At 38.3% G+C, this 16,644-nt stretch overlaps 1 protein-coding gene across 2 annotated transcripts in view; it reads left to right on the forward strand.

The window, feature by feature from the left end:
- MAPK14 (mitogen-activated protein kinase 14) overlaps nucleotides 1–16,644 on the forward strand; it is a 96,878-nt gene that overhangs the window by 52,541 nt on the left and 27,693 nt on the right. For both annotated transcript variants that reach the window (XM_004458329.5, XM_004458330.5), the window contains exons 4-6: nucleotides 14,352–14,463; nucleotides 15,158–15,187; nucleotides 15,446–15,493. In XM_004458329.5, the coding sequence (XP_004458386.1) occupies nucleotides 14,352–14,463; nucleotides 15,158–15,187; nucleotides 15,446–15,493 (190 nt within the window). The remainder of the gene's footprint in view (nucleotides 1–14,351; nucleotides 14,464–15,157; nucleotides 15,188–15,445; nucleotides 15,494–16,644) is intronic.

Raw genomic sequence — 16,644 nt, forward strand, 5'->3', positions numbered from 1 at the left:
GATCTGAGCTATATCTCAGAATTTTAGGTATAATGAAATGGATTTATTTAACAAAGGAATCAGTGATTTGCTGACTTGGAGAAATGCTGTATTTGCATTTGCCCACGTCAGGCATTACTGAACTGGATTATGAATTTATTTTTCTTATGTGAAAAGACCTTAATTAAAATTGTTTCAATTATAGTACTTTTGGCTCCTTCATCCATGAGGCCCCACTAACTATAAGTCTCCCACGGAGCTAAAGTTACACAATGTATTTCTTCATTCAGTCAACAGATAGCACTACTGATACATAGGAGTCTGTTCTTTCTACTTAACTCTCTAGCTGGGTCCTGTCTATTCTTTATGAACAAGAACTGAGTTCATCTCTTGGGAGCAAATTTCAGTTAATATTTGTTGAATACTTACTGAGTGCAGAACACCAAATAGAGTGTTAGAACAGACTCAGAATAATCAGAAACATGAGTTCTTCCCTTTGAAATTACAGTCTGTTTGGAGAAAACAAATTTAAAACACTTTTGTAACCAATTTACTAATTTGCTATATGACCTTGGACAAGTTGCTTTACCTTTCTAGGCCCCAGTTAGCTTCCCTGTAAAATGAACAAAATTGGAGTGGTTGATGACTGAAGTGTTTCCAGTCCTAGAAAAACCTCTGAAAGTAGAACAATAAAATAAGGTTGCTTTTGGGAAAATGTTCCATTGTTAACTTTTGGTGAGGTTTGCATCACTGACAAAAAATTAGCACTTGTATAGGAATGTAGTTATCTCAGTGTTTTTCAAAGCCATTTCAGAATTTGCCTAAGAGATCAAAACACCTTTACCTACCATTGAAAGGTTTACAGACTTAAATACCTTCAGGACCAGAAAAGTAACATCAATGAGGCTCAGTTATACAACTGGAAGTGAGTGGTAGGGTCTGTGTTAAAATAGAATACCTGTACCTATTTGGTTTTTATTATCTTTTTTTTTTTTTTTTTTAAAGATACATGGATCATGCAAAATGTTACATTAAAAAATACGAGGTTCTGGTATACCCCACTCCCCACTCCCCCACATTCCTCCCACATAGACAACTTCCTTCATTAGTGTGGTACATTCATTGCACTTGACGAGTGCATCTTGGAGCACTGCCACACAGCATGGACCATAGCTTATGCTGTAGTTTACACTCTCTTCCAGTTCATTCAGTGGGTTATGGCAGGATATATAGTGTCCTGCATCTGTCCCTACAGTATCATTGAGGACAACTCCAAGTCCTGAAAATCCTAATATCAACACCTCTTTTAAAAGCATTCAAATTCACATTAAGACAAAACAAATACCTACTGTTCTGGCCAAATCAAATATGACTACAGATTAGAGTTATTCTATAGGCTGGTAGGTTTAGAGCAGACTGTAATTCTGAACATGAATTTTTTGTGCCAGTTATCAAAATATCTAATTATTTTTCAGATTTATACTTGACTCTTAATCATATGTTGTATGCAGTTGTGCCTTTATGTTTCAGTTAGGGATTTTCATTTATCACAGAATTCTAATTTTTACTATTTTTAAGTAAGAGCCATCCTTACACTTCATTTGTAAGGATACCTGTATAGAATATACCGATGAGAAAGGAGCAATAGGTAGTAAGTTTAGATTATTAGGAACAATATGCAGTTACTGAATCTATCAGATGGAGATGGTGTTTGGAAAATGTGGAGTTGAGATGAATATGTAAGAAAGTTGCTCTTGATTGTCTTATGATGTCCTACAGATGGCAAAACCTTGTAAAGATAGGTCTAGGTCTTTTAAATGATGGAAAATCATTTAGACATTTTTTTTTTTAAGATTTATTTGTTAATTTCTCTTCCCTTCCCCCCACCTCCCTGCCCCAGTTGTCTGTTCTGTGTCTATTTGCTGCATCTTCTTCTTTGTCTGCTTCTGTTGTCAGCAGCACGGGAATCCGTGTTTCTTTTTGTTGCGTCATCTTGTTGTGTCAGTTCTCCGCGTGGGCAGCGCCATTCCTAGGCAGGCTGCACTTTCCTTTGCGCTGGGCCCCTCTCCCTACAGGGCGCACTCCTTGCGCACATCAACACTGCGCATGGGCCAGCTCCACACGGGTCAAGGAAGCCCGGGGTCTGAACTGCAGACCTCCCATGTGGTAGACGGATGCCCTATTCACTGGGCCAAGTCCATTTCCCCATTTAGACATTTTTATTGGCTTTTTTATTGTGGGAAAATAAAACATAAAAATCATTTTAATCATTTTTAAGTGAACAATTCTATGACATTATATATATAGACAATATTGTATAGCTTTCACCACTACCTATTTCCAGAACATTTTTATTATGGCAAAGAGAAACTCATACCCATTAAGCAATAATGCCCCTTTTCCCCTTCCCCCCACCCCTGGTAACCACTATTTTGCTTTCTGTCTCTATGAATTTACTTTTTCTAAGTATTTCGTATAAGAGAAATCATACAATATTTGTAGTTTTGTGTCTGATTCATTTCACTGTTAATGTGGTATCTTCAAGGTTCATCCATGTTGAAGAATGTGTCAGAACTTCATTGGTTTTTTCTGACTAATATTCCATTGCATGGATATACCACATTTTGTGTATCCATTCATCTGTTGATGGACACTAGGCTTGCTTCCACCTTTTGGCTTTTGTGAATAACGCTGCTATGAACATTGGTATACAAATATCTCTTCAACTCTCTGCTTTCTATTCTTTTGGGTAGATATCTATTGCCTTCTTGATAGAATTATTTGGCAGAAGACCACATATATGTGCATATGCATGCTGCAAATTCTTAGTTTCCAAAATAATTTAAATAGCCAGTAGTATTCAAGGAAATCTCTCTACTTAACACTGACTTCAGATCTAAGAAGCTGCACTTTGTCTTTTTCTTATAATATAATGATTATCTGGTCAGGCTTAGTAGATATTGGAGAGTTCTTGAATTCTTTGTGGGAACTATTTCCCCAAATTACAGGAAGACTGATTTGTCATGGCTTAAGTAGAAATGAGCTTCCCCTACTTTTTCCCTTTTTTTAATAATGTCCCATCTCAGGTTTCTTTCATTGAGTTCCTTTTCTATGCTTCATTTTTAAACAGGGAAATGGAAGTGAGGTTCTGGATTCTACTGTGATCTGACAGAAAATCTTCAACAAGGTCACTTGGCAGCTGGTGTTTTAGTGAACGCTTAGCCCTCCACTTACTAAAAATGCTCAACTAATATTTTGGTATAAAAAGGTGATGAAGGCACCGAATGGGTAAAGGGACATTCTGGATTTACATTTTAACCTCATTTCATTCAGTGAATATTTGAATATCCACCCTGTGCCAGACAATATTGTTCTCTGGGGCACAAAGCAATAAATAAGATAAACATCCTTGATCAGAGAATTGAGACTCTTAATAAGAAAGAAGGACATTTTAAATATACAAACAAAATGCAGTGTGGTAAGTTCCATAAGGTTCTATCTACATGATTTGGTCCTGTGCACTCAGTCTTATCTGATTTAGTACTCTTTCCACTTACTCTCTCCATTCCAGCCATGCTGGCTTCCTTGCTCTCCTTGAACACAGACAACCACATTCCAGATAGAACTTTTGCCCAAGTATCCCCCTACCCTCACTAAGACGTCTCCCTTGTCTGTTTCCTTGTTGTTATTGTTCTTTGTTGTTTTTGCTCGTTTTCTGTGCTCATTGTCTCTTTGTTTTTTGAGGAAACACCAGAAATCGAACCCAGGATCTCCCATGAGGGAGGCAGGTGCTCAACTGCTTGAGCCACATCTGCTTGCTGCACTAGTTTTTAAAAAAAATTAATTTATTGAAGTATATCACTTGTATATAAACAACAAGTATATAATTGTGAACTTACAAAACAAACATATATAACATCATACAGGACTCCATAACTTACCCTACCACCAATAACTTGCATTGTTGTTAAACCTTTTTAACTAATGATTAAGGAGCATTGTCAAAATATTACTACTAACCAAAGTATTTGTTCCCCATCCAACCCTATTTTCATTATCTATATTTATTTAAGAACATATATAAACAGTTAAGTGTATAGTAAAAGTTGTACACAACATCATACAGGGGTCCCATACATCAACATTCCACCAACACCTTGCATTGTCGTGAGACGTTTGTTACAAATTATAAAAGAATATTGTCAATATCTTACTGCTAATCATAGTCCTTATCTTACCCTATTATTATTTTTTAAATATATTTTTTATGACAGGAGTTGTAAACTTATAAAACAATCATGCACATGTGCAAAATTCCCAAACAACATACCTCTATCAACATAACATGCTGTGGTGGAACATTTGCTACAGATAAGATAATATCATCTGATTGTTACCATGTCCATAGTGTACATTTGGCACACATTCTCCACTCTGCCTCATTACCAACACAGTACATCTTTTGCATAGATGCAAGGATATTATATTATTACTGCTAACCACAGTCCATAGATCACTCCAGCTGTGTTTTTCCCATGCTTCTCCACATCCCAACACCCTGCAGTAGTGATGTACATTTACTTTAGCTCACAAAGGACACTCTTGCATCTGTACCATCAACCACAATTCTCATCCACTTCTGGGTTTACTGTCCTCTTCAGGTCCTAGATTATTCTCTAGCATTCTGTCAGTTGGCACTTACATCCCTAGACTACCACTTTCAGCCACATCCCCATTTATAAAGTAGCTGTTACTCACAATCTGTTACCATCCACTCTATACATTTCCACACTTTTACAGTAAAGCTAATTAAAACTTCTACATACATTAAACATCAGTAGTCCATCTCAGTCCTCCTCTTATCTCCTTTAAGAATCTACCACCTACCTACCACCAGGACTTGAAGATATTTTCCTATAATTTCTTCTGGATGTTTTATGGTGCTTGCTTTTATTTTTAGGTTTTGATCCATTTCGAGTTAATTTTTGGATAAGGTGTGAGATAGGGGTCTTCTTTCCTTCTTTCAGCTATGGATATCCAATTCTTTCAGCACCATTTGTTGAATGGACTATTCTGTCAGAGCTGTGTGGGTTTGACAGGCTAGTCAAAAATCACTTGACCACCATACATGTGAGGGTCTGTTTCTGAACCATCAATTTGGTTCCGTTGGTCTATGTGTCTATCTTTATGCCTGTACCATTGCTGTTTTTACCATTCTAGCTATGTAATTTGATTTAAGTCTGGAGATGAGGGTTTGCTTTTCCTTTTTATGATGTTTCTCATTATTCGGGATCCTTTACCCTTCCAAATAAATCTGATGATTGTGTTTTCAATTTTTTGTTCCTAATGCTGGTGAAATTTTTATGGGGATTGCATTAAATCTGTATATCAATTTGAATAGAATTGACATCTTAATCATATTTAGTCTTCCAATCTCTGAATGTTCTTCCAGTTATTTAGGCCTATTTTGATTTCTTTTAATATTGAGTTGCAGTTTTCTGAATACAAGTGCTTTACATTGTTGGTTAAGTTGATTCCTGACTATTTGAGTTTTATCTGTCATATTTTATTTTCACCACTCTTTTGACACTTTTACTTTTATTGATATAATATTCATTTCTAGACTTTCTTCCAGGCGTCTCTCTCCTGTCTTTTCTTTTCAGGCTCTAGCACACCCTGTAGCAGTTCCTGGAAATCTGGTCTCTTGCTTAGAAATTCTCTCAATTTCTGTTATCTGTGACTATTCTAATCTTGCCCTCATTTTTGAAAGACAATCTTGCCGGATATAAGATTCTCGACTGGAAGTTTTTCTCTTATAGTATCTTAAATATATCAGACCACTCTCTTCTTGCCTCCATGGTTTCTGGTGAGAAATCAACACTTAATCTTATTGGGTATCTCTTATATGTTATGTGTTGCTTTTCTCTTGCTGTCCTCAGAATTCTCTGTCTTTGGCATTTGACATTCTGATGAGTATGTGTCTTGGAGTTGGTTTATTCAGATTTTTTCAGATGGGAGTATGTTGTGCTTCTAGGACATGGATATCTATGTCCTTCAATGGGGTTGGGAAATTTTCTAACATTATTTCTTCAAATATTTCTTCTGCCCCTTTTCCCTTCTCTTCTCCTTCTGGGACACCCATGACACATATGTTTGCATGACTGTTGGCTGTCATTTAGTTCCCTGAGACCTTGTTCAATTTTTTCCATTCTTCATCTGTTCTTTTGTATGTTCACTTTCAGAGGCCATTTCTTCAAGCTCACCAATCCTTCTGCCTCCTCAAATCTGCTATTATATGATTCCAATGTTTTTCTTATTTCATTTATTGTGCCTTTCATTCCCATAAGATCTATTTTTCTATGTATGCTCTCAAATTTTCCTTTGTGCTAATCCAGTGTCTTCTTAATATCCTTAATGTCTTTAGCCATCTCATTGAATTTATTAAGGAGATTTGTTTGCACATCTGTGATTAGTTGTCTCAACTCCTTTATGCCATCTGGAGGTTTAGCTTGTTCTTTTGACTAGGCCCTAGCTTCCTGTTTTTTGGTGTGGATTGTAATTTTTTGTTGGTGTCTTGGCATCTGGCTTACTCTAGAGTATTTATTCTGTGTGCAGTTTTTCTCTTTAGTTTAGGGCTTCCTCCCCTTTCTCCCTTCCTGGTTGTGCAGTAGGAGCCAAGGCTGTAATTGGTGTTATAAGTTGTGGAGGCTCAAGCTGCCCTCGTTGCACCAGGAACTAATGAAGCTTCACCCAGTTTTCTCCTTTGCCAGGGTTAGGGACAGAGGCACAGCATTGTGGAATAATCCAAGTTGTGCAGACCTAGACTGTAGTTGCCCAGAGAGACTGATGAAGCCTCATGCCCCTTTTTCCCCTGCCTGAGGCAGGGATGGAGCTGCAGGTGTGGGCAGCAGTCTATGCAGCGTGGGTCCAAAATGACCACAGTTGCCCAGCGGACTTGAGATTTTTCAGTCTGTGCCCGCCAAAGGTCCCTGCAGTTACCTGGATAGGCTGGTGCAGGGCTCCTCAGCCTCCCACCTGCCAGAGGCAGGGCTAAAGCCTAGGCTAGGGCTGCAGGCTGATCTGAGTGAAAGAAACTGGTTCCTACTGTCAGTGTGATTTTCAGTCAACCCGGCTTTCCCTCAGACCGGGGGGAGTCAGAATGGTGGCTCCTGGCCTCTTTCTGACTTGGGCAGATTCACAACCCAGATGTTCCAGGGTTATATCTTAGCCAGCCGAGTCTACCAATCAATAACTGAAATTGGCAGCCACCTGTTTTCTCCCCTGTTTTGGGAAACGGAGCTTCCAATTCCAGCCACAGAACAGCTCCTGGGGCGGCTCATGCCGCTAGAGTAGGATGATCATCGGCCTCCGCGGCTTGGCTGGTAATTCCCCGGAGAGGCTGGTGCAGGTCCCCACAGGTTCCTCCCTGCTGGAGGTGGCACTGGGGCCTCGGCTACAGCTGCATTCTGATCTGGGTTGAAAGAAGCTGGTCCCCACCAGCAGTGGGATTCTCAGTCAGCCTGGCTTCCCCTCGTGCCAGGCATGGAGTTAAGATGGCGGCTTCCAGCCTCTTTCTGGCTTGAACAGGTTCAAACTTCAGCTGTTCCCAGGATTATACTTTAGCCTGCTGAATTTACTCCTCAGTAGCTGAAATTGGTGCCTAACCATCTCTTCCTCCCCCGTTTTTGGGAAGTGGAGCTTTTTATTCCAGGCACGGAACAGCTTCTGAGGCGGCATGTGCCTGTGGTAAGGGATGGGCACTGGCCTCCGGGGCATGGAGCCTCTACTTACTAGTCTTCTCTGCAGATGGGCAGTCTCCTCCTTCTTCTCCCCCAAGGATGTGGCAGGATGCTCTTCTGGTCTCTTGAAGCCCCCACACAGGTGCTTCAGCTAGCTCAGATAGCTCTGGGTGTTTGCTAACTGCCCCGTAGCAGGAGCTGACTCTAGGTGCTCCTCACTCACCGCCATCTTGCTGGTTGTCCTCCTCGCACTTGTTTTAATGTTGGCCTGGAACACTCCCCACAGATCCCCCTGACTGCCTCCTTTATTTCCTTCAGGGCCCTATTCAAAGGTCTTTTCATCAAAAGGTCTTCCCTCACCATCCTAGCTTATCTACTGTCACTGTCTACTCCTTATCCTGCTTTGCTCTTCTTAGCAAGTTTTACCATCATTCCTTTGTTATTGTCTGTCTTCTCAGAGTAGGTACTTTGTTTTCTTCTTTACTGTGACTTTAGTACCTAGAACAGTAACAAGTACCTATGGTTATTTGTTGAACAAATGAATGCAAGAATTGCCATGATAAGGCAGGTACAAGGTGCTGAATGTTCTTTTAAAGGGGCCACCTTATCCAGACTTGGGTGTCTTCAAGAAAGGTTTTACAAAAAAGGGATGTATACACTGAGAACTTGAAGAGTGAGTAGGAGTTGCAATGGTGGAAGAAGTGCAAATCAAGCCAAGGCCAAAGAGAGAGCTGAGGGGAGAGCTGTTGGTGGAAATAGAGGTGTACATGGCCAAAGATGTATCTGGAATGGGGACAGGCTAGGTCCCCATTAGTAGGGAGGTTTGCCCAAGAAAAGAGATCAAAGGGTACTGGACATTGGGGTGGGATTAGAAAAGGAATGAAAAGTTTAATTTTATGTAGGATGGTTTGGTTAAAGTTCTGTCCCCTTATCCTGACTCATGGCATGTGTGTTCCATAATATATGAAAAAACACATTTAATTTTAGTAGAGGCAATTTTTTTTCTTACATCTTTAACACATCAGAAACATTTTTGTATGAGCATACCAGTTAAAAATCTGAAATGGATGTAAGGCTCTTTTATGTAAGGATACTTAACATTTTATGTAAGGATACTCATTAATAACTGACTTAAATTTTCTTCCAGTTTGAGCCACTGACAGCATTATAGGCATGTTCTCTGTTTAAAAAATAGCCTTATACATGTGAGTGAAACAAAAAAAGTGGGTGAGTAGTGTTGTGATACTAACTTTCTTCTTTTTGATAGCTTCTTATGGTTTACAAAGGACTTTCATATAAATTTTCTCAGTTGATACAACAGCCCTGTGAGGTAGATATGTCTTAATTTTCTGATGAGGAAACTGAGATTGAGAGAGATATACTAAATTGTGTGATATCACACACAAACTTTCATCTACCCCTGGGTCTTTTGGCTGAAAATCTATTTCTAATCACATTTTAAAAATTTCAAGGCTATGTTTATTTGTAAGTCTGATAACCTTCTTATTGAATAAATACTGTGTTAGGTTCAGGCTAAAGGCCTATCCCTGTCTTCCACTTTTATATATGGTCTCATTAAAGAGATGAAGCATAAATGCCTAAAACAGTCATGATCAATAATAAAACCTCTTTCTCAGATTAGTTGATTTAAAAATGGTGCAGAAACATCAAGACCTAGCTTTGAGTTTGTGTCCTTCACGAACTCTTTCTCTAGGAAACTCCTTCCTAAGTCTAGGTTGAGGAGGGGAGGTGTCCCATTTTATAGCTCTAATCATGCTCCATTAGGATTATGTATTTGCATATGCCTTCATCTCATCTTTTCTACTGCTGCATCCCCAGTGTTCAACAGTAAATATTTTTTGATGGAGTGATTGAATGAACAAATGACCTTGTGCTTTATCACTTCATTGATTGATAATCTGGTTGTCTGATAACATACCCAGTGCTTTCTCCTCTGTTGAGCTTTTTTGTTTTTTTCCTGTGCATCTACCAAATGGTAAAATCCTGAATTGGGTTGGGTGGCACAGATAATATAGTGGGCACCTGTTAGTAATCTTTTCTTCAAGTGAGGAGAATAGTTTATTTTGTGCCTGCCTGCTTGCTGAACAGTGCTTCTACCCCTTAGAGTAGAACAGTCTGGTCTGCTTAAGATCAGATCTTTGGTATGTGTATTTCAATAAGATGTTCTCTTGCCTTGTCTTACTGTAGTGCTGTATGAATTGTCTTGGATCATTCAACTCAACTCAGTAATAATCGAGTGCCTGCAATGTGTCAGACACTGTTCTAAGTGCCTTTTTAAAAAAAGATTTTTTTCTTTCCCTCTCCCCCCTCCCTTGCCCTGCTGTTTTTGCTGTCTGTGTTCATTTGCTATGTGATCTTCTGTTACCTATTTTTCTTTTTCACTTCTCTGGGCATCTTTCCCCTCTAGGATTCACCAGCATTCGATCCTGGGAATCTCTGATGTGGAGAGAAGTTCCCTGTCAATTGCGCCATCTCCTGGTCTCTGCTGCATTTCATCTTGACTCTCCCCTTCGTATCTCTTTTGTTGCATCATCATCTTGCTGCATGACTCACTTGCACGAGCACTCAGCTTGCTGCGCGGGCACTGGCTCACCATGCGGGTACTCACATGGGCATTCAGCTCGCCACGCAAGCACTGGCTTGCCAGCAGGCACTCGGCTTGCCACACAGGCACCCACATGGGCACTCAGCTCACCACATGGGCACTAGGCTCACCACGCGTGCACTTGACACACCACACAGGCACTGGCTCGCTGCTTAGGTACGTTTTCTCTTCTTTTTCACCAGGAGGCCCTAGGGATTGAACCCGGGTCTTCCCACATGGTAGGCGGAGGCCTTATCACTTGAGCCACATCCTCCTCCCTCTAAGTACTTTCGATACTTCAAGGAACAAAAAAGAACCCTCTCCTCTAAATATTGTACAGGTTAATAACAATAAATAATGAACATAGTAAAAAGGAAATTAATAGTATGTTAGGTGACGATTGCTATGGACAAAATGTAGAGCAGTAAGGGGGCATTAGGAGTATGAGGGCAGGGGCTGTGATGCCATTTTAAGTGGGGCATTAAAGACGAGGCCTTATTGAAAAGGTGAATTTTGAGGAGAAACTTGAAGAAGAATTAGACAAGTGACTGTTGGGGGAAAGAGCATGCCAGGCAGAAGGAACAGCCAATGCAAAGGTCCTGAGGCAGAAAACTGCATGCAGCAAGGAGGCCTGTGTGGCTGGAATGTAGAGGTCAGTGAGAGCTGGGGCTCTGTAGATGATGAGGGATCAGACACGTCATTGGAGGCAGAGTACTGGACTATGGGGGTACTCTGTAGGTCATAGAAAGGATTTTGTCTTTTACTTCTAAGTGAAATGGGGATCCTTTTGAGGAGAGGAGTGATATGATTGATTTTTGTTCTTAAGGAATTGCTTTTATATTGAGAATAGACTAGTGAGTTGCAAGGATATTTGATGTGTTTCAGAGACTAAGTTACAAATTGTCAATATCTGTGATTGTTTCAAATACCTTGTTTAAATGGGGAAGAAATGCTTTTTGCCTTTTGATAATTGCTTTCTTAAAGATGCCAATCTATTGATATAGAAGAGATTTTTTTCTGTATAGGTTCTTCCCCATCGTATATGATTTTAGAAAGGGCAGGGGAAGCTTTGACAATTGTATGTTATCCGAAGTGCTTATCAATGAATGGAGCAGTGTCTTAGTGCAGAATTCCTCCTTCTTACCAGTACAGTATGTTTTATTTATAGAAACTATTTTAAGAAATGGTAAATTTGATGCCCTAGTTCATAGTTGATATAATTTAAAGGAGACCATCTTTACTAGAAAAGTATTATATTAGGCCATGAAACCATCTCTTCAGCCTCTATCATAATAAAATCCTATTTAGTGAATTTCTTTTTGTTTTTTGTATTATTACTTTTAAAATTTATTTCTCTCCTCTTCCCCCCTGTTGTCTGCTCTCTGTGTCCATTCACTGTGTATTCTTCTGTGTCCACTTGTATTCTTGTCATGAGGCACTGGGAAACTGTGTCGCTTCTTTTGTTGCATCATCTCCATGTGTGCAGCACCACTTCCAGGCAGGCTGTGCTTTTCTCATGCAGGGTGACTCTCTTTGCGGGGCGCACTCCTTGTGCATGGGGCACCCCTACACCGGGGACACCCCTGTGTGGCATGGCACTCCTTGTGTGCATCAGCACTGTGCGTGGGCCAACTCACCACATGGGTCGGGAGGCCCTGGGTATTGAACCCTGGACCCTCTATATGGTAGGTAGATGCTCTGTCAGTTGAGCCACAGCACTTCCCTAAATTTCTTAAAGATGAGAGAACTCTACGGCTTTCCAGCTATTCTCAAGCCAAACCTTCACTAATTTATTTGAGGCATTATAAACACTGACAGCATTAGATATGTCTTTAACTAAAATATAATTCAATATGCTTTCCAAAGATACATATTGTAGAAATTATGTGGTTCTCCATTAATGCCCCTTTGGGAATTAACTGATTAAATTAGTCCATTTTATATTTTATATAAAGTGTTGACAGACTCACCCTCATTCTGGAAATGTTAGTGATAAAATGAATATGGTTTCGAGTAGGAGGAGGATTTGCAAAGAATCACACAGTGGTAAAATATTCTTACTAAAAGCATGCACTCTTCCTCAGGCTGTGCAGTCTGGTTTTCTGGCTAAGTAGGATTTATTAATTATTTGCAAAGCAGTAAGACTTCCTCTGCGTGAGCCTTGAAATTTGTCATCGATATTATGTATATGGAAATCATTATCCCAGATTTTCTGGAAAGTCCTGATTTTAAAATATTAACCCATTATTCACAGCATTCTTCTTCTGTTTGTCAGATTATGTGTCAATTTGGGGTTTAAAAAATACAGTGACTGTGATTAGGATAGGATATTACTGTGTCTTCGTCAGCTTTTCTTTTTCATTAGTGTTAAAGACCAACTAATAGTATGTGTGGAGAATTGGTAAAGAAATTACCTGGAGATAATACTTCTCTGATTATTGTTCCATTTATGAGACTTTTGTTTTTTAAAGATCATTCTCTTGACTTAATTTCTGCGTCAACTGGAGGAATTTGGAGGCAGTGTGTGCTGTGATTAAGGTCATGGTCTTTGGGGCAGGCAGTTTTGAATTCAGCTGCTGACAGTACCATTCCCTTTGACCTTGAGCAACTAATTTATCCTTGTTCTGTCTGTTGCCTCATCAGTGAAATGGGGATACTAATGGGACTTAAGGGTTGTCAGAGTATATAAGATGTGGACATTTCTTACCTGCTCAGTACAGAATGAGTGCTAACTGCCTGTGGTTCTGTTGTGTTGAGCTTGGAACATATGTTAAATGAAAACTATCTTTATGCAAACATTTCAGAAAGTCAAACTTATACTTAAATTATGTTTAGACTCTACCCTTTCCTAGAGGCAGTATAAACATCTAAGTTTTAAAAATACGAAATGCTAAACATCTTATATCAAAGTTAAAACTTGGCTAAGTCTTAATGATCTTCATTACATTGAAAACTGACCATGGCAGCTGAATAGGGAAATTAGGATAGAGAAAAAAATTCAATTCGTTTTGGAGGAAAGAAGGTAATAAATATAGTGCATGGAGTATGTGTGTATAAATAGATGTCACACCTCTTATATTTATTTACGTAACACATTAATAGTAGATTTAAATTTACTGGCTCAGTTTGTTTTCTTACATATTTATAAGAAATAAAAACAGAAAGGAAGTAAAATCAGCCTTCTTTATAGCTCACTTGACATATATTTATTACTCAGACTCTGGAACGAGGAATGGTTCTTACACAATATGTAAAATCTACTCTTATTTTAAAATTTTCAGCCTCGTCAGTGCTGAACTGGTTTTCATGGTCCGTATCTGTGTAATGCATTAATGAATAAGTTGAGGCATCGTGTCTAAAATGTCTGTGGTGAACCTGTTGGACTGGAATGTAATCATTCCCTCACCTTACCACATAAAGGCAAGATCAGTAACCAGCACCACACCTATGAGGAAAAGCTCTGGGATGCTTTAAAATGAGTTCCTCCTACATTAAGGTGAATGCAGGAATATTGTCAGTGAGCAGTATCCTTTTACCAGTTGTTCCAGAAAAGGAGAGTTATAGTTTGAATATTTAAAGATACTCCTATTATAGAACCTACAGCTTGGAAGGTTTATAAGGTGAAAACATAATTGGTGGATTTAAAAGCACAGGATACTTTATTATGCCCATGCACTTAATTACACTATGTATTCTCATGTAATAATGACATTTTAAAGAAAACTGATATTAAAATAAATACCTTTCTAATCTCCATCTTTGGTTTTTCCTTTCTTCTATCCCCATCTCTTCCCTTTAGAGAACCTAGGAAAAGATAAATTAAGTAGGAATAAGTATAAAAATTTTTAGAAAAAAAGATGGCAAGTGGTGAACTTAAAATATGGTGTTATTAAGCATAGTTATTAAGCATTTAGCTGACATTGTGGTACTTACTGCGTGACCTTTCCGTACAAACTGTTAAAGTTTTCTGAAAATGAAAACTTTCTTAGGGGTTCTGGATTATTGTATAACTCTACATTAATTTCTAGGTATCTGGTGACCCATCTCATGGGGGCAGATCTGAATAACATTGTGAAATGTCAGAAGCTTACGGATGACCATGTGCAGTTCCTTATCTACCAGATTCTCCGAGGTCTAAAGGTACATACAGTGTGAATAATAATTTCAACTAATGAATTGCCCCTTTCAATCCCTTTCTTTAATTTAGGGCTTAAAACAGAGAAACAAGAAACTTTCCTTATGGAAAACTTAAAACACACACAAAAAAACACAAAATCACAAGTAAAGATTATAGTTTAATGAATCACCTTGTTCACTCAGTGTTCACAATCATCAGCCTATGGCTAATCTTGTTTCATTTGTATTTCCCAACCCCTAGATTATTTTAAAACAGATTTAGACATCATATCATTCCATGTCTGAGAGATGAAGACTCTAAAAAATTATTAATAATTTCTTGGTATAATCTAAATCTGGTTAGTGAGGTGTGTTGAGTTTCCAAAAAATCTTCAAGGTGACTATTTTATTTGTGGGGACGGTGAAGGTAGTATTTTAAAATGTAACTAGTATTTTAAAATGTAACTATTTTTGATATTTGAGTCCCTGTTGAACTTTAGAGTACCAACTGAAAAATAGGCTAGAGAGTAAGTGAGTGCAGTCGATGACTCTGGAAGATATAGTTTTGACAAATGTACAGAATGCTGATAATACTTGTTCTGCTTTTAATCCCAATGTTGACCTGGTGGTTCTTGATTCATGATAATGTGTTATATATTATGAGAGTGGGAGATTGGAGATGATATTTTTATAGCTGACTTTTTTTTCTCTTTGACAGTATATACATTCAGCTGATATAATTCACAGGGTATGTATTGTGACTTTGATTAAATAATTTTGTTAAAATACTGATTTTTTGCAACTTTGCTCTAGGTTTAAACTGAATAGATGTACAGTTTGTGTCTATGTAAGGCTAATTAGGACTAGATACTGACTTTAGGATGGAAATTATCTGTGTATAGTCAGATGAAGTCTTAGTTTTATGTCTGGATCATTACTGTTACCTGCAAAAAGAGAATTTAGTATGTTGTAAAGTTGATCCTGTCTCTCTGTACTTGTTTCCTAGGACCTAAAACCTAGTAATCTAGCTGTGAATGAAGACTGTGAGCTGAAGGTAAGATGAAAAGATAGTGGCAATTGTTTGCTCCTCCTTGAGATTATATGTTTGACCAGCCATGCAAACATGTATAGGGAATAGGTTAATAAACCACAACTTTTTATCTGAAAATTCATACACTACTTAGGAATATTAGATTTTGAAATTTAAACCATAGCCTCAGTAAACTATATAAGTGAGATTAAAAGTGGACCATGTGTCTTGTGTTCATTTTTTTCCTCAAACTAATTAATTTTTAATTAGGGAAGTCATTAAGTTTATAGAAAAATCATGCAGAAAATACAGAGATCCTTTATACCCTCCCTTACAAACACAGCATTAATGTGGAACCTTTGTTAAAATTGATGAAACAGTATTATACTATTAACTATAGACCATTGTTTTTGCATTAAGGTTCACTGTGTTGTATAGGCCTATATGGTTGTTTAAAAATTTTTATTCTAGTAACATATACAACCTAAAATTTCTCCTTTTGACTACATTCAGATATATAATTCAGTGGTGTTAAATACATTCACAGTGCTGTGCTAACATCTCCCTCCTTTATCAATTTGTTATTAAACCCTGTAGGGAATATTTCATTTCAGTTATTGTGGTCTTCAACTCCAGAATTTCTGTTTGGTTCCTTAAGATTTTTATGTGTTTACTGAGAGTCTCATATTGTTCATTCATCCTTTTCATGATATCCTTTATTTATTTCTTCATGATTTCCTCTATCTCCTTGAACATACTGAAGATCATTTTTTAAAAAGTCTTTGTCTGGTATGCCCACTGCATCACTGTCTTTTTTCCTCTTTTCTGGATTTTTATCCTGGTCCTTTGGATGGGCCATCATTTCCTGTTTGTTTGCTTGTTTGTTTGTTTTGCCTGTCTTGCAATATTTTTTGCATACTGTACATTTTAGTATTTTGATTTGTTAACTCTGGGATTTAGTCCCCAAACTGTCTGTTCCATGTGTTTTTGGTCAGAACGTAATGTGACAGAGATTTTCTCAAGTTCCAAGAGCTAACAAAAACAAACAAATTCAAAAACCACCTTTGACAGTCTTTGCAAATTATCCCTGTGTTTGCTGGGCCCCTCATTTAGAGTTAGGCCTCCTATCAAGTCACCCTGAGGCGAGGGTGAAGTGCAGCACCTTTTCTGTCTTT

This window comes from Dasypus novemcinctus, chromosome 11 (assembly GCF_030445035.2).
Source record: "Dasypus novemcinctus isolate mDasNov1 chromosome 11, mDasNov1.1.hap2, whole genome shotgun sequence".
Classification (NCBI taxonomy): Eukaryota; Metazoa; Chordata; class Mammalia; order Cingulata; family Dasypodidae; genus Dasypus; species Dasypus novemcinctus.